The sequence below is a fragment of the Morchella importuna genome, assembly GCF_003444635.1.
Source record: "Morchella importuna strain M04M26 chromosome Unknown Morimp01GS006, whole genome shotgun sequence".
NCBI classification, from domain to species: domain Eukaryota; kingdom Fungi; phylum Ascomycota; class Pezizomycetes; order Pezizales; family Morchellaceae; genus Morchella; species Morchella importuna.
Genome location: NW_025763403.1, coordinates 209791 through 231418, shown reverse-complemented (window position 1 = coordinate 231418; position 21628 = coordinate 209791). Strand labels below are relative to the sequence as shown.

At 45.1% G+C, this 21628-nt stretch overlaps 8 protein-coding genes across 8 annotated transcripts; 3 read left to right on the top strand and 5 right to left on the bottom strand.

Annotated features, from left to right (window-relative positions):
* Window positions 1-1364: 1364 nt before the first annotated feature.
* On the bottom strand, window positions 1365-2006 carry LAJ45_02974 (uncharacterized protein; the record flags this gene model as incomplete). The annotated part of the gene is made up of 1 exon (XM_046112565.1): window positions 1365-2006. One exon carries the CDS (start codon window positions 2004-2006, stop codon window positions 1365-1367), a length of 642 nt encoding a protein of 213 aa, XP_045974054.1.
* Window positions 2007-5718: 3712 nt separating this feature from the next.
* LAJ45_02973 (uncharacterized protein) lies at window positions 5719-6579 on the top strand (the record flags this gene model as incomplete). Its single annotated transcript, XM_046112564.1, has 1 exon — window positions 5719-6579. The coding sequence occupies one exon, from the start codon at window positions 5719-5721 to the stop codon at window positions 6577-6579; it is 861 nt and encodes a 286-aa protein (XP_045974053.1).
* Window positions 6580-8010: 1431 nt separating this feature from the next.
* On the bottom strand, window positions 8011-9010 carry LAJ45_02972 (uncharacterized protein; the record flags this gene model as incomplete). Its single annotated transcript, XM_046112563.1, has 2 exons — window positions 8011-8736; window positions 8891-9010. The coding sequence occupies 2 exons, from the start codon at window positions 9008-9010 to the stop codon at window positions 8011-8013; spliced, it is 846 nt and encodes a 281-aa protein (XP_045974052.1).
* Window positions 9011-9238: 228 nt separating this feature from the next.
* LAJ45_02971 (uncharacterized protein) lies at window positions 9239-9961 on the bottom strand (the record flags this gene model as incomplete). The annotated part of the gene is made up of 1 exon (XM_046112562.1): window positions 9239-9961. One exon carries the CDS (start codon window positions 9959-9961, stop codon window positions 9239-9241), a length of 723 nt encoding a protein of 240 aa, XP_045974051.1.
* Window positions 9962-10737: 776 nt separating this feature from the next.
* LAJ45_02970 (uncharacterized protein) lies at window positions 10738-11955 on the bottom strand (the record flags this gene model as incomplete). The annotated part of the gene is made up of 1 exon (XM_046112561.1): window positions 10738-11955. The coding sequence occupies one exon, from the start codon at window positions 11953-11955 to the stop codon at window positions 10738-10740; it is 1218 nt and encodes a 405-aa protein (XP_045974050.1).
* Window positions 11956-12548: 593 nt separating this feature from the next.
* Window positions 12549-13390, top strand: LAJ45_02969 (uncharacterized protein; the record flags this gene model as incomplete). The annotated part of the gene is made up of 3 exons (XM_046112560.1): window positions 12549-12551; window positions 12604-12828; window positions 12881-13390. The coding sequence occupies 3 exons, from the start codon at window positions 12549-12551 to the stop codon at window positions 13388-13390; spliced, it is 738 nt and encodes a 245-aa protein (XP_045974049.1).
* Window positions 13391-14432: 1042 nt separating this feature from the next.
* Window positions 14433-15753, top strand: LAJ45_02968 (uncharacterized protein; the record flags this gene model as incomplete). Its single annotated transcript, XM_046112559.1, has 2 exons — window positions 14433-14677; window positions 14772-15753. The coding sequence occupies 2 exons, from the start codon at window positions 14433-14435 to the stop codon at window positions 15751-15753; spliced, it is 1227 nt and encodes a 408-aa protein (XP_045974048.1).
* A 4071-nt stretch (window positions 15754-19824) lies between these two features.
* On the bottom strand, window positions 19825-20395 carry LAJ45_02967 (uncharacterized protein; the record flags this gene model as incomplete). Its single annotated transcript, XM_046112558.1, has 2 exons — window positions 19825-20030; window positions 20110-20395. 2 exons carry the CDS (start codon window positions 20393-20395, stop codon window positions 19825-19827), a joined length of 492 nt encoding a protein of 163 aa, XP_045974047.1.
* Window positions 20396-21628: the final 1233 nt, after the last annotated feature.

Sequence of the window (21628 nt, the reverse complement as noted above, 5' to 3'; positions counted from 1 at the left end):
TCACCACACTTTACCTACATAATAAAATAATCGAGGTAGAGATGGGCGTGCTCGAGGTGGGCGATATGGATGAACTTTCATTTAGCAGGTGGAAGTGCGCGAGGTTGGGGAGTGGCTGAGGTGAGGTGGAGGAGGTGATGGAGCTGAAGGTGCTCGGGGTGGGTGAGCCTTAGTATCTTGGCGTGGGATGAGCTTGAGTGGGTGGGGTTGCTCGGGTGCCGGAGCGGTGGTGTGGGGGGCGGGGGGGGCGCTGAGACATTTTAAATTTCGTGCTGTTGCTGGGTGCCAGGTAAAGGTTGGGGCAGGGGCAGGGGCGAGATGATGGTTTATCGAGTGATGCATAGTGACGCACTCGCTCTCCCTTGTTTTTTGGAATTTTTTTTTGTGTAATCCATTAATCTCATGCAAGAGTCGCAATGGAGATGGGGGTGAAGAAAAACCCTTGAGTCCGTGGGGCGGTGGTGGGGGCGAGATGAGGAGGCGTGGTGGAGGTGGGCGAGGGTGGGCAACCTATAACAAGGCATCACCAAGCAAGTACCATTGATACCCTACAGCCGCCGTTGGCATTCTCTAGTACTACCACCACCTACGCCCCAGTACAATCTCGTATCCCTCCACCTCCTCCACGACATCCTCCCAATCCCCCACCTCGTGCCACCTCCGGCGCCTACCCACCACCAGGTACTACAACCTCAATAGCACCATCTCTCGCTACGTATTCAATCTCCTAGCGTAATACGTCTCAGCGGACACCCGCATTGATGTTGAAATTACTTGTTTTGATCATTTGTCTTGAAAACGCCCCCCTAACCTTCCCTCGTACACACTGTAAAAGGCAACTTCGACGTCTGTGTAACCATCCGCTGAGAATAATTACTGCAGTACTGCAACCTATAACCTTTTTTTGATAACATTATTTGATAGGTTGTTGGGCCGAATTGCAACAGGCACTCTAGTAATCGTGATAATATAAGCAGCACAATGAATTGAAATAATGTTACAAACTATCACTGTGTCAAGATTACATGTACCATCCTGTACCCGGAATCTGACGTCGCTTGGGATTTTGCTTATTCCCAAGAGTTATTTATATATACATGTTAACAGGGTCGGGCTGATACCCTGGCAAGAAAAGAAAAATATGAAAGCCAGAGTAAAAACAAAGAAGAAGCGTTAAACGAAATGAAACTGGAGAGTCTTTCCCCGCCCCATGTTTACATCTAGTAACAGTATAGGGTGTGTGTATGCCGTTTGTACGTATGTAGTAGTCCTCGTGCTACATTTGCTGTGCGAATAATATCGTCGCGGCGCCTGCACCGGGGACTTTAAAGTTTGTCTCGCCTTCGACATCTCCGCCCAAGCCCTCACCAACTACGTTGCCTTCTCTTCTGCCACAGCTCGCGCAGCCTTTCCCGCTGGCCTGGGTCGCGATAGTGGATGGGGGACCACCCTTCTCGGTTTTCTTGTTCTTGTGTCTCATTTGGTTGTGGATCTGGTATTGGGGGTTGGGTTTCGGCTTGGTGTGGGTTCGTTTTTAAGATGTAGCGGACGGCGAGGGAGGTAGTAGGGGCGCTGCTGCTGGTTGGGGTTGTGATTATGGTTGTGAATCTGTTCCTGGCGGACATGCACCGTGTGATGAGCTTCTCAAAAGAGTCTTTACGCTGGAGGAGTTGGTTTTGCAGCTCGATGTCGTGGATGGCCAGGTCAAATCTGAGGCGTTTGGCAACGAAGGTAGTAGGGGTGCTGTTGCTGGTTGCGGTTGCGGTTGTGATTGAGACCCTGGTCCTGGCGGACATGCGCCGTGTGATGAACCTCTCAAAGGAGTCTTTATGCTGGAGGAGTTGGTTTTGCAGCTCGATGCCGTGGATGGCCGGGTCAAATTTGAGGCGTTTGGCGGTGGTGTTCTTCTTCTTCTTCTTCACTCCCATGACCATGACACTCCCTCCATTCCCGCCCTCTCCCTCCTCCCGCTCACCCTGCTCCGGAGTCGTGATCGGCGTGTTCATTGGAGGAGTAAGTGTGTGTCTGTATGATTGTATAGAGGGGAGAGGTCTGGGTCGGTCATATATATACATAACGAACATGCTAATAACAGGTGTCTTGCATGACTTGTCACGACATACGTGACCTTTCTTAGTTGACCTCAACATCGTGCGCCCATTTGCATACGTGGTTACAGTATACAGTCGGTGGTAGGGGATACGAGATTCAAGCCCGTAACCAGTCATAGTCTACGTATACAGGAAAACAATCAACCCCCCCCCCCCGGGCTGGGGTGGGGAAGATGTCTATGTTTTCGTGTTTCTGATATATATATGTTGTAGGAGTAATTAATAAATATATTCGTTATTGTTCATTTCAATACCAACATACACTATGGTACAATTTTTAGGTGTATAGCGGTAAATCATCCGTGCGGGGAGGAGAATTAATGCAAAAAATACCCAAAATTGACCTGCGCTTCGAAAGTGTGGTTAATTATCACACTGCCGATATATGTTGGAGTTATCACCCAGAAAATATGATTAGCTCAGGGAGATGATAATTTATCTATTGCGATTTTAGAGCTGTCCCAAAAGGGATAGGACAAGCGAGGCTACCAAAAATACTAAGGATAGCTACCTGCTATAATGGATGATCATCTCCTGTGGGAGGTAACTGGCCTGATAGCTGAATTTGCCAAATCAAAAAATATTAATTCAGTAAAGAAACTGATAGTATAAGTGGTAAGACTCTGAGTAACTAGTCAAGATGATCGAGGTTCGAACCCCTGGAACTTTGTTTTTTTAATAATTGTGATAACATCTTATGATACTTTATCAATTCATTGAGATTACTTACCGCCCATTCAGTGTAATTCTCTCTCGAGTTATCCTTATAAAATGGATAGACAGGGTACTCGATAGGGATATATCATCGCCTCGAAAACTACCGCCTATTTCGGGTAACTTACATGTATCTTTACGGAATTGTTCCCTAGGGAACACCGGGAAAGCGTTGACAATTCGGAATGAAGGCTGGTAGAAATGGAGTCTATTTACATACTTATTGAACTGCCTGGGATATGGAGTTATAAGGAGGACCATTACCACGGGGAAATAGAAGACACTCCCAGATTAAACCAACACATATGCACCCCGTAGCACCCTTGCACACCCCTCACTCTGTCAGCAATGGCTCACGCCGACGAGCTCGCGCAAGCCCTAATGCCAGTGCCAATTAGGGCTCTTGTTAGGGGTCGGTAACTAAACAGCAACAAAACAAAAACAAAGAGCACGAGTTCCAAACACAGACATTTATCCACACACACCGCACCGCCAGGGAGAGATTCCGCCCACCTAATAAGCGTCTGGGTATGTCACCTTCTATAGGTATGTTATATATAAGTATATATATATACTCTACTACGGTGGGAAATGTATCGTGGTAATGCATCGGTAAATGCATCCCATCTTTTTATGCCGTGACCTGCGTGTGCCAGAATAATGCATCGGTATAATGCATCGGCGAATGCATCCCCAGTCCCACTTTAGATTTTACTGATGATTTTCCTATACCACCGTAGGGGCCCAGCCAGAACGACTTTACGGATAATTTAACAATGGCTCTCTCACTAGCGTGTGTAGTCGTTCCGCCGTTACTGACATTGCCGTTGCATTTGACGACGATTTAACACATAAAACGTGAACGAATTTACTGATGACTTTCCCATACCACTGTTTTCCTGACAACGTATTTACTATGTAATTTCGCTATCAATTTACTGATGAATTACTCCTGCCTTAGGGATTTCTGGGTGAAGGACTTTACTGATGACTTTACCTACGAGTTTCTCTCACTGCATCCACACAGAGTGTGCATTTACACTGCACTTTTCAGACGACATATCTACCGTCTTGTCTAACACCTTACGCTAACAAACTGGCAACGATTTAACGTGAATTTACTAACGATTTTATACTTGCGCCTGTTACCGTGAACGAGTTAACCCACAAATAACTTTACTCCTTTACTATTGCTTTTACCATGTCGGCGCCATAGCACGAACGACTTTACTGTTGATTTATTTACCCCTAGCAAAGCCTGAACAATTTACCATCCACATTTACTGATGAAATCACTAACGACTTGCATTAACGCCTATGAACTGGCGACGACTTTACGGATGATTATACTGAGAATATATCTGATGAATTATTGTAATCTGCTGCACGCAATTAACGATAATACCAATTATTTTAGTAATGATATTGTTAACGACATTACTTTAACGCCTGTAAACTGTTAACGACTTTACGGACGATTATACTAGCAATATTACACCAATGCCTTTAAGCTTATGAACAATTTAACGGGTGATTATACTTACGATATTCCTGAGGAGTTAATACACGGCTCTAAGCTTTTCTATAAAAAGATTTGAACGATTTTACCAACAACTTTACTAACGATTTTTTTGATGATTATACATTAAGATCCTTAAAACGTGAACGATTAAGTTGATGATTATACTTGCGATATTACCGACAATTTAATACGGCCTTGCTACTACTCACTATAAAAAAATGTGAAAGATTTTACCAACAACTTTACCAACGAATTCACAAAAGATTTTACATCAAGGCCCTTAAAGCAGGAACGATTAAGTTGATGATTATACTAACAATCTATTTTATGATTTTACATCAAGACATTTTAACTGTGAACCATTAGTTGTATGATTATACTAACGAAATCATCAACAACTTTACTAGTAACTTAGTAGGGAGATTTAGCTACGGGTTTTCGATATCGGTACTGACTATTTAGGAAGGTTTTCCGATGTTACCATGGCAACCCGCCACATGTTTTTGTTTCCACCATTTATCGGCGATATATTCCCCAGTTAGGATATCTTCTATAAGAATTGATTCCAGATAACGATAATTGATGAAAACAGAGTGTATATAATAGCATACATAGTGTAATTCTCAGAATACCCCCTAGTCCACCTGTTCTATAGTCCCAGGACCTCTGCCCGCCAATCAGTCCAGTTTTTTCCCTCTGCCCGCCTGTCAGTCCAGTTTTTTCCGTCTGCCCTCCTGTCAGTCCAGTTTTTGCCCTTTCTATCCAATTGTCCCCCCATCAGCTCTGTCCGCCCGTCCTCTCTGTCCGCCCCTCTCTGTCTGTCCGTCGCCCGTGCTCTCTGTCTGTCCCTCCGCCCGTCCTCTCTGTCCGTCCGTCCGTCCTCTCTGTCCGTCCGTCCGTCCTCTCTGTCCGTCCGCCCGTCCTCTCTGTCCGCTCCTCTCTGTCTGTCCGCCCATCCTCTCTGTCCGCCCGCCCTCCCTGTCCACCTATCCTCTCTGTCCGCCTATCCTCTCTGCCAGTGTCCACCCGTCCACCCGTCCTGTAAGTTCAGTTTTTGTCCGGCCCGTTGCACGCGTCCAGTTCTTGCTCTGTCTGTCGGTCGCGCGTCCAGTTCTTGCTCAATTTTTCGTGCGCATCCAGTTTTTGCTCATTTCAACTGTTAGTATCGGACAGATGTCTGGATTTATTCAATACATGCCTGGTTCATCTGATTCAAGTATACCTCTGGATCCTGCTCTTGTTGGAAGGAGTAGGGGCCCTAGGAGTTCAGGAGGTAGCCCACTGGTAGTAGTAGGTGCAGGAGTCAATTCACGCGTCCATCTGACTGCTGAAGACCGCTCGATCCTGGTTCGCTTAGTCGTTATGAATAGAATGGAGTACAGTTTGAAGAAGGGCGCAAAGGCTCCATTCTGGAATAAGATCAGGACTCTGTTGAAGCTTGAGATCGATAAAGATCTAAAGCACCCTGATCATACTATCAAGCAAATGTCTGATGAGCGACGTATTCTTGTCCAACAAGAAAGGAAGGAAAGCGGAACTGTCCAGCTAGATAGTGAAATGGATCAAAACTTGGACCGGTGGATTGAGCGGGAAGATGAATTGCTGAAGGAAAAGCAAGATGCGAAGAAGCCAATGGATGCGCTTGAGCATGAAGCTGCACATGCTGCGGTCCATCGAGATAATCTGTTACTCTCATGCAGTAATAAGCGCATGTATGTGTCTGAGGAGGATTTTGATTCTGATGATACAGAAGACGCGTTGTTGCCAGAAACACCTGTAAGAAGAGCGGATTCTGCTGCAGGTTCCTCTCAGCCTGTATATTTGCGTGAGGGAGTTGAGGATGATGAGAGGGATAGTTTGAACGCTGTATCCAGAATTAGACGCATGCGGAAAAGAGCACGGAATCAAGATAGAAGCAAGGAGGAGACTGTTAAAGAGGAGAGAATTGTTAGCGCATTGGGTAATGTTGGAGCTTTGATGGCGGGTGCTTTGGAAAAACTTGCATCTTCAAATTCAGGTGCAGACCGCGCGCAAGAGAATATTCATGAGGATAGTATAGCAAGAGAGGATGCGCGGAGAGCTCTTAATGCAGTGGATAGCATCAGCAACGAGCTAACAAGTCTTCGAAGCACTGTTCAGACAGAAATTGGGGAAACAAAGGATATGTTGAGGTTGATTTTGGAGCGATTAGGTAGCGGTTCAAATGATTCACGCCCTAACAATACAAACTAGATCTTCATGTACAGTAGGTGGCTGACATCGGAACTTCTCGCTTGTCTGATTGCCATTAAAAGAAGAATGAATATTACAGAGTAAAATCGAAACCATAAAATATGCTGCTACCGGTGACAAGCCAATCTTCAAACCCATTTTATAACCGTTGAATCCCCAGAGCATCATTAGCTTTCCAAACCCGTGTTCCACACTGATGCGCAAGCTTGATATATGCGCATTGACCTCCGCTAGCACAGGGTTTAAAGGCCTATGTGGAAGAGCTGTGTAAGAAGATAAAACTCCATAGGAGAGACTGTATGCAGGATCTCCGTAGATATAGAGCTGATTGGCATCAGGTTGAGCTTCGTGTAGCTCTCGTAGCTTTGTAACAATTCCAGAATCTTGATAAGCCATCCAATCACTCTCTTTACCAGTATAAGACCCAGCCAGATGAGATACAAGTCCATCGGGTGTCAGTACAGCTTGGTACTTAACGGCATGGCATTTCTTGTACCCAGAGTAGTACAACTCCTGATGTTTATCAGGTCTGCAAATTGCACGCATAGTCCCATCAATAAATCCCCATATACCGTTCACTCCCCCCTTTCTCTCAACGGCATCAGCATATCTCCGAGCTGTGGCATAATTCAATCTTGTTTCATCCCAGAACAACAGTTGACGAAAACGCAAGATCAAGTGATCAACAACATCATTGAAAACTGTCGACAACCAGCTCCTCGATCGCTGAAAGGTATACATGAGAGATTTTAGTCGGCCTGGCGCTGACAATCGGTAGAGAAGAACACAAAATGCTACTTCCTCGCTGCAGGAAATTTTTCAACGGAATTTTATATCATTTAACCCTAAATATGGCAGAACAGCCCGGATTTGTAGGGGTGTAAAACTTGATAGATATTAGTTCTAATACAAGCAATTATGATTTATATAAAATTATTTACCGAAGAACTTCCAGACACCATATCTCATTATAAAGTTCAAGTGTGAACTCTGACCCTAGTGGTATCAAAAGAGGGGGGCGATAAGTTTGTGTTTTTTTTGCACGTCTTGCCAGTCTTTCCTGAGCTCGCTTGGACTCATTTAGGAGAGCTATGGTGGTAACCGTTGCAGAAATAAAAACTGTTGTCACTGTTGTCACAACAGCTGCTACAGTACGGTCTCGTTGGGAAATCATTGATCTTGTGGGCTGGCGATATTATTGATCTTGTGGGCTGGCGATGTCATTGATTTTGTGGGTGGGCGATCAGCATGCATCATATCGCGTCAAGTCTACATCTCCTTTTGTCCATACCGTTGTTGAGTTGGCTGAAACTCCTTTTACTATCCTATATAACCGACCACCAGCCATAGTTCTCGGCGCCGAGCCAAGCGGATATCGTTATCGAAAACCCGTAGCTAAATCTCCCTAGTGGGTGTAGGACTTGTACTTACCTATTCAAGCCCGCTAGCATCATCAAAAAGATTCTTGTTGTCAACATGCTCTCTCCAGTAAAAATTCTTCTTTGGCCAGAAGCACGAGCTTCTTGACACCAAGAAGTCCTTACCGCGTGACTTGATGACACCTACTAATTCCTGAATATCTGTTAATTCCACAAACAGTTTTTGGACACCACGATGCTCCACTCTGTAAGCCAACTTAACCTTCCTCACTCTCCCCACGTCCATATGTTCAACGTATGCCAACATATATTGATCGGGTCCCTCCTCCCCATCCTCTGACTCAATCTCATACTGCATGAAGAACATCACCCTTCCAATGTAAAATGTATCGTTTTCATCATCATCAGCCATAATACAACGAACCCATGAATCGTTCCGCTGAGATGTAGCAACACGAAAGGCAGCCTGCGCGTTTGGGATCTTGGAGCCTACCACCTCATAATCATTCTCATTATTGAGAACCTTACCAGCCACTGCTCTTCCCCACAGCTTGAACACACAAGAGAATAGCTCAGCAGGCAGTGCACGTGAACTTCTGCCCGTTACGCTTGCATGAAGCCCTCTAAGGTTGGCCCTCTCATACCGGTTGAGTAGGCGTGAAACCTTTGGCCCCATGAGTAGGCAGTCCGGATAATCGGGATAGAAGGCTTTGTCTCTTTCACTGAGTCCAAACAGACGTTTCTCCTTTGTCTCCGAGTCGTTAAAACCGAAGGGAACCTTTTAAAAAAGAAAAGACGTCAGCTAATGCTGTGTGACATGCCAGTGGATAAGTTCTAGTCTCATGAACAATATCACACGAAGAGACTGGTAATGGTAATACCAAGCATGCCTGCACAAAGGCCGGGGACATCATAAGAGACGTGGTACTTACTATAGCGATTAGGGGCAGGTATTGAAATCTCTCACGCTCCAACATCTGCAGCGACAGGTTGCGGTTTGGAGACGACCGACTGTGGCACATTGCCTTGATGGTCCCCACAGTTCTCTCCATAGTGTATTGGTGGTGGATGTGGTTCGGTGCACACACCCGCATTGCCATCGATAGATGGAGCAGCCCATGCACCTGTTTCGTGCAGCTTGATATCTTGGACAGCTTATATTGGTAGTATAGCCATTCAAAATCAGTGACGACACATATCATGTCTTTCTCCATCTCCGAAATGTCTGACATGGATATCTGATATCGGCGAGCCTTCTCTGTGGACAGAACGAAATGATGCTAATGGTCATAGTACTGAGCAGGCAATCGCTGATTCAGCATGACTGGCGATATCAGATGCATGAAATTCATAAGCTCTGTCGCTTTATAGCTTGCATGATATTTGATATCTCTAAATGCCTTGCCAAAGGCACTAGGTATTGTGCACCTCGAGTCAGCAATCTCTGCTCCAATTTTGTCCCATATTTTCTTGGATAACGCGTAAGAGTCTCTCTCTACTTCACGGTCACGGTTATGGTCAACATTAGTATTGAAGTTAATACCTTGCCTTCCTCTACGCCTCTTGCTCTGTCTGTTAATACGGGCCCCGGTCCGAGAACATTCTCCAAGCCCAGATACTACCTGAGAGTGAGGCCCAGGCCAACCCTCAGATGCTTTCTGTGATTCAACCTGGGTCTCAAACTGTGACTCGACTTGTGATTCAAACTGGGACTCTGCTTGAGAATCAGCCTGCGTTTGGGACTGTGCCTGGGACTGGCCGACATCAGCACGGTTATCCCCTGGTAGCGTTTTGGATTGCATTTGTGAGAGAGCTGCAATCTCCTTATCACGGTAAACCCCCATCCAGTGTGCTAGATACAGCCTTGGTGTATTCTCGTCTAGGGGGTGCATGGTGTCAGGAGCAAAGACCCACCGATAGACAATAGACCTGAGACAGCTAAATATTGGGACCCCGCTAGTTCCCATCAGCTTGCCCCATACGGCATCTATTGTGTCCTCCATCTTGGTTTGATTATTACGCATATCTTTATCTGTCCACACGGGGAGATTATTTGGGTCCCAGGACCTCTCAGGAGAAAGAGTGCTTTACCTGGCCGGCTGCCTCCCAGCTCTGCCTTTGAATTTATTTGAAACAGGCTCTGTTTGCTCCCCATCCTCGGCACCCGATTCACTTACTGTAGCCGCTACATGGTCACTGGGTGGCTCGACTGGAGGGTCCCGGTCACGTGGTGGCTCGAGTGGACAGAATATGTGCCGTTCACTAATCCCGTATATTCCACAAAATCTACAGTCGCGATAGCTATTTGGGCCTGTCCACTTCATCAACTTGGCCATGGCCAGGGTATCACCTGAAATCAGTGCAATATGTGCTCGCAGTATAAAGGATTCCTTACCCAGCCTGTCCCAAGCTTTCACGCCATTCTGCAGTTGGGAAAACTCGTCAATCATTGGTTTTAGGAACGAGCTTATATCTTTAGGGTTGCCTGGCCCCGGTATGATACCACATAACATCAAATACCTCTTGAGGACTCTCTCTGACAGCGGAAGATTGCAGTTTATCAGTAGCAGCGGCCACACGTCGTATTGCCTTATCTATCTCTGTTTATTAGAACTGTATTTAAAATAGTGTTGGTAACGTTGTATTTTATGATACCACGTGGTCTCAAGGATGACAGGGCAGCAGATATATCCTTTGCTATAGTACGTACCTTGAATAGCGAGAACCCATCCGTGCTGAATACGAATCCAATCTCTCTAACGTCGGTCCATAGACCCCTCTACTTCACCGCTGAGTACAGAAGACTATCCCAGTAGTCTCTGGTAGAAACTCTAGGATTGTCTGCAGTATACGGGTCTGTTGGAAACGACTCTTTGTATTTCATCGTTTCACGGACATATCCAGCGTCTGTGTAGAGCGGACATAAACGATGAGTAAAAGGGATGTAATCGAAAGTACGATATGGTTTCCCATTTGCATCTTTCCTGTCTGCCTTGCACATATTACAGGCCTTTGAAGTTGGAAAAGCAGCAAAGCAGATGCAATTATTACGGCACACGTCGTACTGAACGTGGTGTATTCCAGTAATGGCTCTGAGCTCTCTCCTAGCGGATGCCTCGTCCAACTTGAAGATCGATATGAAGCCTTGTACGGCAGCGAGACATCGTCTGTGAAAATCTTGGGCAACGTTTCCATCCATCCGTACCTTCATGAGGGCGTAGTGCTTGGGGATAGAGTCTGGTAGGTTGATATTTGGAATGATTTGGTATGGGAAGTCTTTAATGTTGTGTATATCCTCCGGTTGCTCTTCTTCTTCGCCTCTATTGTCGTCAAAGTAAGGCTCATTGATGGGCTCGTCCATGGGCTCGTTGTCTGCATCATTGCCCGAAGAGCTAGACGAGCTCGAAGAGCTTGAAAAGCTTGGGTTGCTAGCAGGAATTATCTGCAAACACGAGAGGGATATGGTCATCGGCCTCAGGCAAAATAGGCTCCTGTGAAACATACTGTGATTCTGGAAGCAAGAGATGGTATCATCTGAGGCAATTGCTGCATCGTATTCCATGAGAGGCTCTGGGGGAGACTCTGGAAGAAGCTCGGCACCAAACTCTGCACGGGACTCAGATGGTGGTTCTACTGCAGACTCGGCATAATGAACAATATGGTGATCAATATGAGGAGAGAGACGAGGCTCAGGATGATGTTCTACCGGAGATTCAGCACAAATATCAAAAAGTGATTCGGCTGCAGATTCATATAAAGATTCAGCTGGAGACTCGTTGCTACGTTCTGCATATGGGGCAGCGAGGGGTTGAGAATCATATTCGACTTGGTCTTGAGAATGGGAATGAGCTTGGGGAGCCTGATGTCTAGGAGAGCGAGGTTGACGGCGGGTAGGAGGGCGAGAGGCTGTATTCTCAGGCTTGCGAATAGTCCTGCGTACCCGTTGTGCCTGTGGACTGTCGGGGCTAGCATCATCTACAAATGTAGGTGAGGGCATTCGTTTTTGAGAATGATCATGCTCCGGAAGTGGATCATTGAATTTGGGAGTTGGGTCTCGAGATGCAGCATCAAGCTATATTGGATGGTGAGCCGTGTATAATAAAAATAATCATGTATGTATTGGGTTTGCCTTACAACGTCAGCATCGTGCTGAGAATCTAGCGCCTATGGCTGCACTTCTTGCGACCCTCTCTGATTAATCTGCCGTTGTCGATTGCGATGCCTGAACCATACGGTTCTTGAAACCTCGTGAGGTTCACCTTCATAAATATCACAGTTACAGATGCGTCTCTCGCCTCTAGCCCAAGGAATATTGGCGGGGTCTGACATGTTAGTGACGTTGATGATGTTGTCATTATTGTGTGTTGCAAAACGGGTTGCTACTATCACTTCGGGGCACGCAGCAACAGCAACACAACACAAGGAAATGATACCACGACACCAAGAATTTGAAAAAAAGATGCCAGAATATAGCAAAACTTCACGCACCCAATATACCAAATTTCGTCTATGTTTTCTCACCAACATTAATACTGGACACAACAATACCAACATACCAAATTGCCAGTACCACAGTGAGATATATACAAAATGGTAATTATTGATATCCATCTAGATAATAATATACTAACAATGAATATCTTAGGAGATGGGTGATAGCAGCGAGGACGTAGCTCCAAATACACTACTTGATATGGCCGACTTCAAGTTCAAGGAGTGGCTAAAAGAGAAACGTCTCAAACAGGAAAGAGAGAAGGAGATGAGGCAGATCGAGGAACAAAAACGACAACTCCAGCAGCAAGAGCAGCAGGAAAAAGAGCAACAGATTGAAAAACAACAGCAGCAGCAGCAGCAGCAGCAGAAGGGCAAAGTTGCTGCCGGGGCAGACCCTAGACAGAGAACCCAATCATTTGGAAATACAGTTGCTGAATTTGAGTGAGATTGAGGACGATGAGGACGAGTCCCAGAGATCTGCCACAGGAAATTTCGACATTCCAAACGAGAAAGCTCTTGAAGATCTACTAGAAGTTGCTGACAAAACCCCTCTCATAACCCAGATGAGGTGTGGTGAATACTCCGAGAAAAATGATCGTCTCGAATACCTGCGTCGTAGAAGGATTGCTAATACTGCACTTTCTGCAAAGCCACTACAGTTCATAATTGACTCACCGTGGTCTGCCGTCAAGACCAAAGCTACCCGCCAGTTGCTGATAGACAAGGTTAAAAACGCTCTTGCAGAATACAATTGTACTGATGAGATTGCGTTAGCCATCATCCTGTCATTGACAAATAATAAAAGAAGAAATAAGAACCGTAACAAGAATATGAATATAGTTCTGAATGGAGGCACCGTCAAGAGAGGAAGGCCTCCTACACACGGACTCTACAGTGGAAAGCGGAAAAGGAAGCCCGAGGCATCTACTCTAGTATAGTAACCAACCTCAGCTTCTACTGCCCCAGTACAGCAGCTAACCTTGGTTTCTACTGCTCCGAAACCAGCCCCTACCGCTCCGAAGCCAGTTACTGCCCCAAAACAAGTTGCTGCCAGAGTTTCTGACGAACATCAAGAGCCAAAGTGTTAAGGGAAATGGCTAGTGCTAAGCGATAATTCTGTAGCGTTTAAACTGATGATATTGTAAACCGGATTCCCTTGACTTGGTGGTTGATGATACCCTCAAGTCTTCGCAGAATCCTGCCCTATTTATACATGTTGGAACCTATGCCAAGGCCCGCTTTCTAATGCTAACTGATACAACAATAATAGAATAAGATAATGCTCCCGAAGATAACCCAGATAGAAAAGCGCCCCCGCATAGTTCTGTCCTCCATTCTAATTCCGACACGTAACCATGAACCTTGCAATTGCCAGTCACCGGGCTGTACCATACTATTATCCTAGACCTACTTCCCGAAGTAGAACAGCCTACAGCCATAAGCCCCGCTTCCTATTCTATTTCGGGTGAGACACCCACTAGTAAGCGTGCCGTCATAATAGTATAGTACTAGTGTGGTAACACCGCATGCCCCCACACTACCCGATACCTTTCTATGCTTGTCCTTCCATTACCCGTCCGTTCTCGCATCACAACCCGTCACTCGTATCCCTCCCTGTCCTAAACCTTTTAGAACAGTGTTCCGTAGTTCCTGTAACACGAAGTCCAGCGAGCAAGTTCAGAGTGAGCAACATGCTGTCGTTGCTATCACTGAACCTGCACCTGTGATTGTGGCAAAGAATGTTGCAAAGAAGCTCCCAGCCCTTCCTAAACAGGCTTTGGAGTATACGATATTGGTTAATGGAGTAAAGGTGACCTACCCGTTCTCTCCCACTTACAAAGAGTTCGGTCGTAAGTGGAACAACAATGACACATGGTACCGCTTTCCTATCCTAGGTGCAGACAGGATATCCTAGATGACGAGGAGAAATACAAAAACATTCTATCCAGGGTCAGAGGTGCGATGGGTACGCGACCTACCATGTGGATCCACACTGACAAGGAGTACCACAGTGGGGATGAAGAGTATTATACCGTTCCCGATCCAACGTCTAAAAAGGGCAAAGGAAAGGAGGCAGTTACAAGCACTCAGGCGTCAAAACGCCAGTTACCTGCTAGAAAGGTATCGGTTGTGGAAACCGAGAATATTTTGAAGACCAGCAGATCAGTGAGGGCTAGCAAGGAGGCCGTTGAGACAAAGAAGAAAGAATCAATTGAAGATAAAGCGTGAATGCTACCTTCTCAACCATGATCATTGTCTATCCGGGTGAGAGAGGTGGAGGCGTTCTATTTAAACATTTAACTAACCAATAGGTTTTAGCTCCCGTCTTTCCAGCGTTTGGGAATTGAATGTCGAAACACGTACCGTTGATACCGCGAAAATGACAGGTAGCAAGAAGAATGAAGCGTCAATCGCGTCCTCTTCGAAGAAGACATCAACCCAACAGACACATTCTTCCACACAACAAGTGGCAAATGTTGAAAGGGAAAGAACACTCTCTGCCCAACCTGAGCCACATGTTGAAAGGGAAACGACACCCCCCTCTGCTCAACCTGGACCGGCCGTCCAGGGGGATATGGGGCCGCCTCCTATTCCCATTCAGCCACCCAGTAAAGCCACTCCGTCCCATGGTCCATTCACACAGGCCTTTATGCAGACCCAGGACTTTGCAAAAGAGTACGGGTTTGAAATCGAGAAATTATTCGGACTAGAGGACGTCTTCACAACTCCTCCTTCTACCCTATTCATGCCAGGAACCCAAAATGGTAGTGTGAGGAAGAAGGCACACATCGGAAGGATGAGTGCCCAAAGGTCGGGGGGTAGACCTCCTGCCTTGGGCTTGGAGTTGGCTCACGACTACCCCTCTTTGCCTGACTCGCAGCCATATGCCTTCCATAAATACCAAAAGAAGACACGTCAACCTCCAAAAATGCTGATTCCTGGTCCTGATCCTGAGTCCCAGATTCCTATACAAGACACAACACAAGTTATGGGTCCCCCGCCACTTCCAGCGAACCAACGAGGTCTGCGGACTGCATTACAATATGGTCGACAAAGTATGGAACTGCCGTTAAATGGAGTCATGGGACACGCCCCGGCCATGGGAACTTATAACTCTCGGATGCTTGGGAACATGAAAATACCTGGCCATCCGGAGTTGATTGGGCACCCACGTCCAAGTGGGATGGATATCCTGACACATGCAGCAGCAATTCAAGAGCGGTTGCTAGTGCTAGAAAATAGCCGTCAAGCCGGAGTGCAGTCGGAGGGGCAAACCCCTAGAGGACAAAGTACTGGATAGCTCATCCCCGAAGGCAGGATACTGTTTTGGGGCAAATACCATCTCCGGGGTGGGATAAGATATCCTGCTCTAGGTGTATAAGCAATCCCTTTAGGAGGGATATGGTATCTTAACTATTGGGTACGACCCTTCGATTTGCTGGATAAGTTATCCTTTTTCACCGGGACATGATAAGGTATCCCCAGTTAAGGAGAGATATTTCATGGAGGTGGGCATGTTCTGACTGGTAGGGGATATCCTACCCTTCGTAGGGGATACCATCAAGAACTTAAATTTAAAAAATGTAGATTAGGGGAATCGAACTTGCAGATTGGTGATTGTATCTAGTGGATGCTATCAACTATGCCAGTGGTTCAGATACAGACCTAGTACAAATTACCACTATCAAGCTTAGGTTTAAAAATCCGACAGCCAAAAAAAAACCGAATTTGTCTAAGTCCAAAATTGCTAGGGATGCGAAATACTACCAGCAGGAGAACAGTTTATTCTATGTAAAAGTCCGTATCCTTATGATGGGATATTAGATTATATCCGTAGGAAAGGATATATATCCACGGGAAAAGATAACCTATCCTGAAACCTGTATCTTTAGGTAAAGATAACCTGAAACCTGTATCTTTACCTAAAGATAAACTGAGTCATATATCTTTTGGCGGGGATAATTAGAGCAAAATCTCCTTCTTTAGCTATCATTGACACCCAAAACGCCCAAATGTCTCAAGGTTATCCTCCCACAGGATAACCTATCCCGATTTTCGGGATATCACATCCCAATCCCTAAGAAAGTTTGTACCATAGGGAAACGACAAACACCGTTACCCGTTGAAGAGATCTCTAGTTGCCGACCCCAATAGTCCGCAAGAGAAAACAAACCTGGTGACTGGATATATCAAGGACGATGTTATCCAGGTTCCTCAAACTCCGCTGGATCTTAAACCTCAACCTAAAAGAAAATATAAGCAGAAAAAAACTTAGTGGTGCTGATATGATTTATTCAAGATCAGAAATGCGCGGTGAGTGGGGATATGAAGGTATGGATGTTAATATGAGGGCTAATATCTCGGGCTTAGTCTCTAAAAAAACAGATTGCTATATTCTCGGGTTTTTCCATGGGGTTTACAGGGTATAAATAATATCATCTGTATACTCGTCAGAGGATTTTTTACTTAAGTTGTTGGGATATTCTTTTTTTTTTTTTAAAATCCTACCAAAAAGTTTAAAATATTTGTTAGTAAAGTTGTTGGTAAAATTGTGGGTAATATCACCAACAGTATAAATTAACAAATAGAAATCTGTCATGAACGCGTGTGTAATTTCATCAGCAATTTCGTCCGTAAAATCACTCGAAGTAATAGTGCATAAGAAAAGTTATCGGGAAATCGTCTGTAAAACTGTTTGTAAAATTGTTGATGCAGCGGCTGTTGTACTAATCAACAGCAAAATCGTAGATAATATCATTAGTAAAGTCACGGAAAGAGACGTGAATTCTTGTAAATGTAAAAGTATAGGTAAAATCGTATGTAAAGTAGTTGACAATATCGTGGACGCACCTCGCGGAAAGGTGACTCGGAGAAATCGTAGATATAATCGTTAGTAAAATCAACTAGAAAAATAAGGTGGAGAGTAATATCGTTAGTATAATCACCTGTAAAGTCGTTCACGATGTAAAGGCGAGGGCGTAAAAGCACAAGTAAATGCACAAGTAAAACGGTTAGTAAAATCACGCAGGTTTATGATGCACATGTAAAAGCGTCGGTACTAGCACGTTAATTAAATGTTCGGATATCGCTGCAACGACTGAGTATATCCGTAAAGTCGTTGACAGTTTACCGGCGTTAAGTTAATATCGTTAGTGATATCATCGGTAAATTGCCATTAGATAGATAATCGTTAGGCAAGTTTTTATTATAATCATCTGTTTAACTTAGTGTTTCAAGTTTACAGTACTGTGCAAGGTCATGTATAAATCGTCGGAAATAGCGTCAGTAAAGTGATGGATTAAATCGTCGGTAATATCATTCATGGCGTGTGCGAATGCGGTTGGGGGTAACTCCTCAGGGATACTAGTCTCAGTATAATCGTCCGTAAATTCGCTCATAATTTTTATAGAGAAGCTTAAGGCCATGCGGAAAGTCGTGAGTCATTTCGTTTACAATGCATCAACTTAATCTTTCCTGCTTTATAGGCCTTGATGTAAAATGGTTGGTATAACCGTCTACAAAATCGTTCAGGTTTTTTTTATAGTAAGTAGCAAAGCCGTATTAAGTCGTCGGTAATATCGTTCGTATAACTAAACACTTAATTGTTCAGGCTTTACCGGTAGTGATTGTGTATAATCGTCAGTAATATTATCCGTAAAATCTCTCACACTCTACAGGTCTTGGTGTAAAGTCGTCGGTAAATTCGTCAGTATAATCGTTTGTAAAATCAATACACGGATTGCAGTACGATGCAAACTCTTAATCATCGGTTTTAGTGTCTGTAAAGGTATGTGGTTAGTCGTTCAAGCTTTGCAGGTGGGGGGTATGGCTATGTGCAAAAGCATCAGGAAAGTCATCGGTAAATGCACATGTTAAATCGTTCAGGATTTTTTTAGGGGAGGGGGGTACGGCTGTATACAAGCTCGTAGGTAATATCATTACAGCAAATTAGTGGTACTACTAGTAGTACGGCTGTGTGTAAATTCGTCGGTATAATTGTTAGTTAAATCACCTCATGTATTGCGTCACCAATAGGGTGTGTAAATTGGCATGTCAAATCGTTCACAGTTTACAGGCGCTGATGTAATACAACCACTGTAGTAACCAAAAAGCTTAAATCGAATAATGTCGTTAGGAAACGAACCATCTTCACCAAGGTACAAATTTGCTTGTGTTCGTAGCACAATTTCTATGTGTCGTATTATTGTGTTAGTAACACAGTCAAAATGCGCTATGTATCTGTAGTTTTACCTGCTGTCGACAATGTGTTAATAATGTGCCGATAATGTGCCAATAATGTGCCGATAAAGTGGCATTAATGTGCCGATAATGTGGCATTAATGTGCCGGAACTGTGCTGGAACTGTGCTGGAACTGTGCTGGAACCACACTGGAACTGTGTTTATAACACCATTTTGGTGTGTCAGAAATGTGTTAAAATTGTGTAAAAAAACACACATAAAGTGTGGTTTTACTGTGTTCTTGACACAGGTAAAGTGTGTTTTTGACACTATAGACTTGTGCTCCTGGCATACTAGTAAAAACCGAGGAGGTGAGTGTGGAGGGATTGGGCATTCAGCCTTATATATATAAATATATCATTACCTGCAGGTTAACCGCTAGGCCATTGAACAATTTACATATTTTATTGCTCAATTTGGTCCTATAAACCTATGATATGGACAAATAAATCGAAAATATAAAATTATGAAAATAATAATAATAAAAAAATCGAAAATATAAAACTATGAAAATAATCATAAAACAGAAAAATCGAAGAATATACAATTATGAAAATAAAAATAAAACAAAAAAATCGGAAAATATAAAAAGGTTATTGTAGAACTGTGGACACAATAACTAATGGTTCAAAGTTCTAAAAGTTCTAAGTCAGAAATTACAGCACAATGTTCCTGTGTTCATGACACAATTATTCTTCACAACTGTGTCAGGAACACAATTGTAGAATGGCTAACCCAATAGAATTGTGTTACAAACACAATCGCCACCCAAAAAATGTACCATGGTGTCTTGCCTACAAGTTTACACAACTCACGACAGGTTATGCATCAATTGATGCATTTACTCGCCTATTTAATATGGGCAATGCATCAATTGATGCATAAAATGCCGTAGTAGAGATAGTTCTCGTTCAAAGATGATGGGACAACGCAACCGCGAGTTTCTACGGGGGCTTGTCCCAGGATTTTTGACATAGAGTTATACATCTATATATATAAATTCCTCCGGCCTTCTCCGCCCCCAACCGACAAGAGCACAAATCCCCATTCTTTCTTTCCGCGCTTTCTTCTCTCTCTTTCCTCTCATCTTCTCTCTTCCATTCTCACATCCACACAAAGAAAACCAAACCCCTAAAAACCCGTCCCCACCAATACAGACCCCCAGATCCTGCACGAAATCATCTCCCTCGCGGCCGTCTTCACGGGGGCAACAACTCGTTCAGCGCCGTCTACAGAGTCTACGATGTTGTGGTCGCCGCCCGGGGCATCAACCCCACCCTCGACAAGGTCTACTTGCACTTCATCCTGCAGCTGCAGCCCGAGCCCGGCGACAATATCTACGACCGCTTTCTTCACCTTCTATCTGTACCTTCCCCCCCTCCCTCCGCTCCCTACCGCCTTACCTCCAGGGCCAACCGGCTAACTCGCAGCGCAGGAGCAAGGCATCGATGGCCGCTCCCTGGAAATGCCGTCGACGACGGCGGTGACAGTAGAGTTTACGCCGTAGTGTTACGACGCCGCCGACGCCACCGACATCTCGTCGGCCGATGAGTACTACCGCGCCCCGCGCCGTGCTGCGCGCAGGTCGTTTAATGGCCTGGCTAGCCTGCCAGCGTACGAGGCTACCGAAGCGGTTGAGATGGCTGCGCGCAGGCGGAGTGAGGGGTGAGTGCGCGCCGAGGTAGGGATAGCGGTAGAACATGGGCAAGATCACCGGTGAGGATTACGGGAGAGGAGGAGGAGATTCAGAAGCCGAGGGTCCCAGAGGATGCGGCGGATGCGTTGTATGCGCTGCGGATGAAGGCAGTTCTGAGGGGTTTTTTTAAGCACTGGCATGCAGAGACGGTGAAGAGAGTGGTGGGTTCTACCTGACACGATTGCGGTTGCGATAGCGGTTGAGCATTCCCTTGTTTGTAGTGCGAGATCTTTTTTTTCCCCCCTAACATTGTGATGCTGTAGGAGCAAAAATGGTTTGCAGTAGTCGAGCAGCGCGCCGAGCGGCGGTACAACACCCTCTTGGTGGCCAAGACATGCGGCATCTAGACCTAAAAGACAGCCACGCTCGTGCGGCGCGGAGTGTGGGTTAGGTGTACTAGAGCTAAAAGTCGCTGGAACAAGTTAAACAGCCCCAATAGCGTTTCTCGTCAGTACGAACGAAGGGATGGCGGCGATGAGTGAGGAGGAGTTTGATGTTTGAGTAGGAGTGGTTGGGACAGTTGGGTGGTTGTGGTGGTGTCACGCCAGCGACTTGGCATAGACGACGACGGTGTTAGAGGATTAACCTGTATTTAACTGGATAACTCATCCCCGGAGGCAGGATACTGTTTTTCATCTCCGAGGCCGTGGGATATGATGATATCATTTTAGTATCTAAGGAGTGATATTTCATTGGGGTTTGTATGTTCTCACTGGTAGGGGATAACATCAAGAACTTAGGATTAAAAAAAATGTAGCTTGAGGGAATCGTACTCACACAAGACGGGGGCAATAGACTTGACGATACAGAACGACGAAGGGTCCACTCCCTCCCCCCCCCCCCCCCCCCAAATCTAGATGTGCTCATGGAAGCAAACAACTCATACACAATCTCCATTCAACGACTGGGCCTCAGGCCTCATGCCCTATTTCCCTACAGTCCTCAAAAACTATCTCACTACATCACTGCCGGAGTTTTTTACAAAGACATGCACCTGCGGAATTAGATAATACGGAATCCTAGTATACCCCCCCCCCCTACCCATTATCGCCGCGAAAGCTCACATACAAACCAGCCATTACCCACGTACGCGCATCGGACCTTACGCATTATCGCGTTGAAGCGATTTCATGTATATACTTCAATAAGCCAATCATAATCTAAATAGCACAATTCTTTGAACTATACTTTTCTTCTCATATTCATAATCTCCGGGGTGCATACAATTAATGAGGTAGT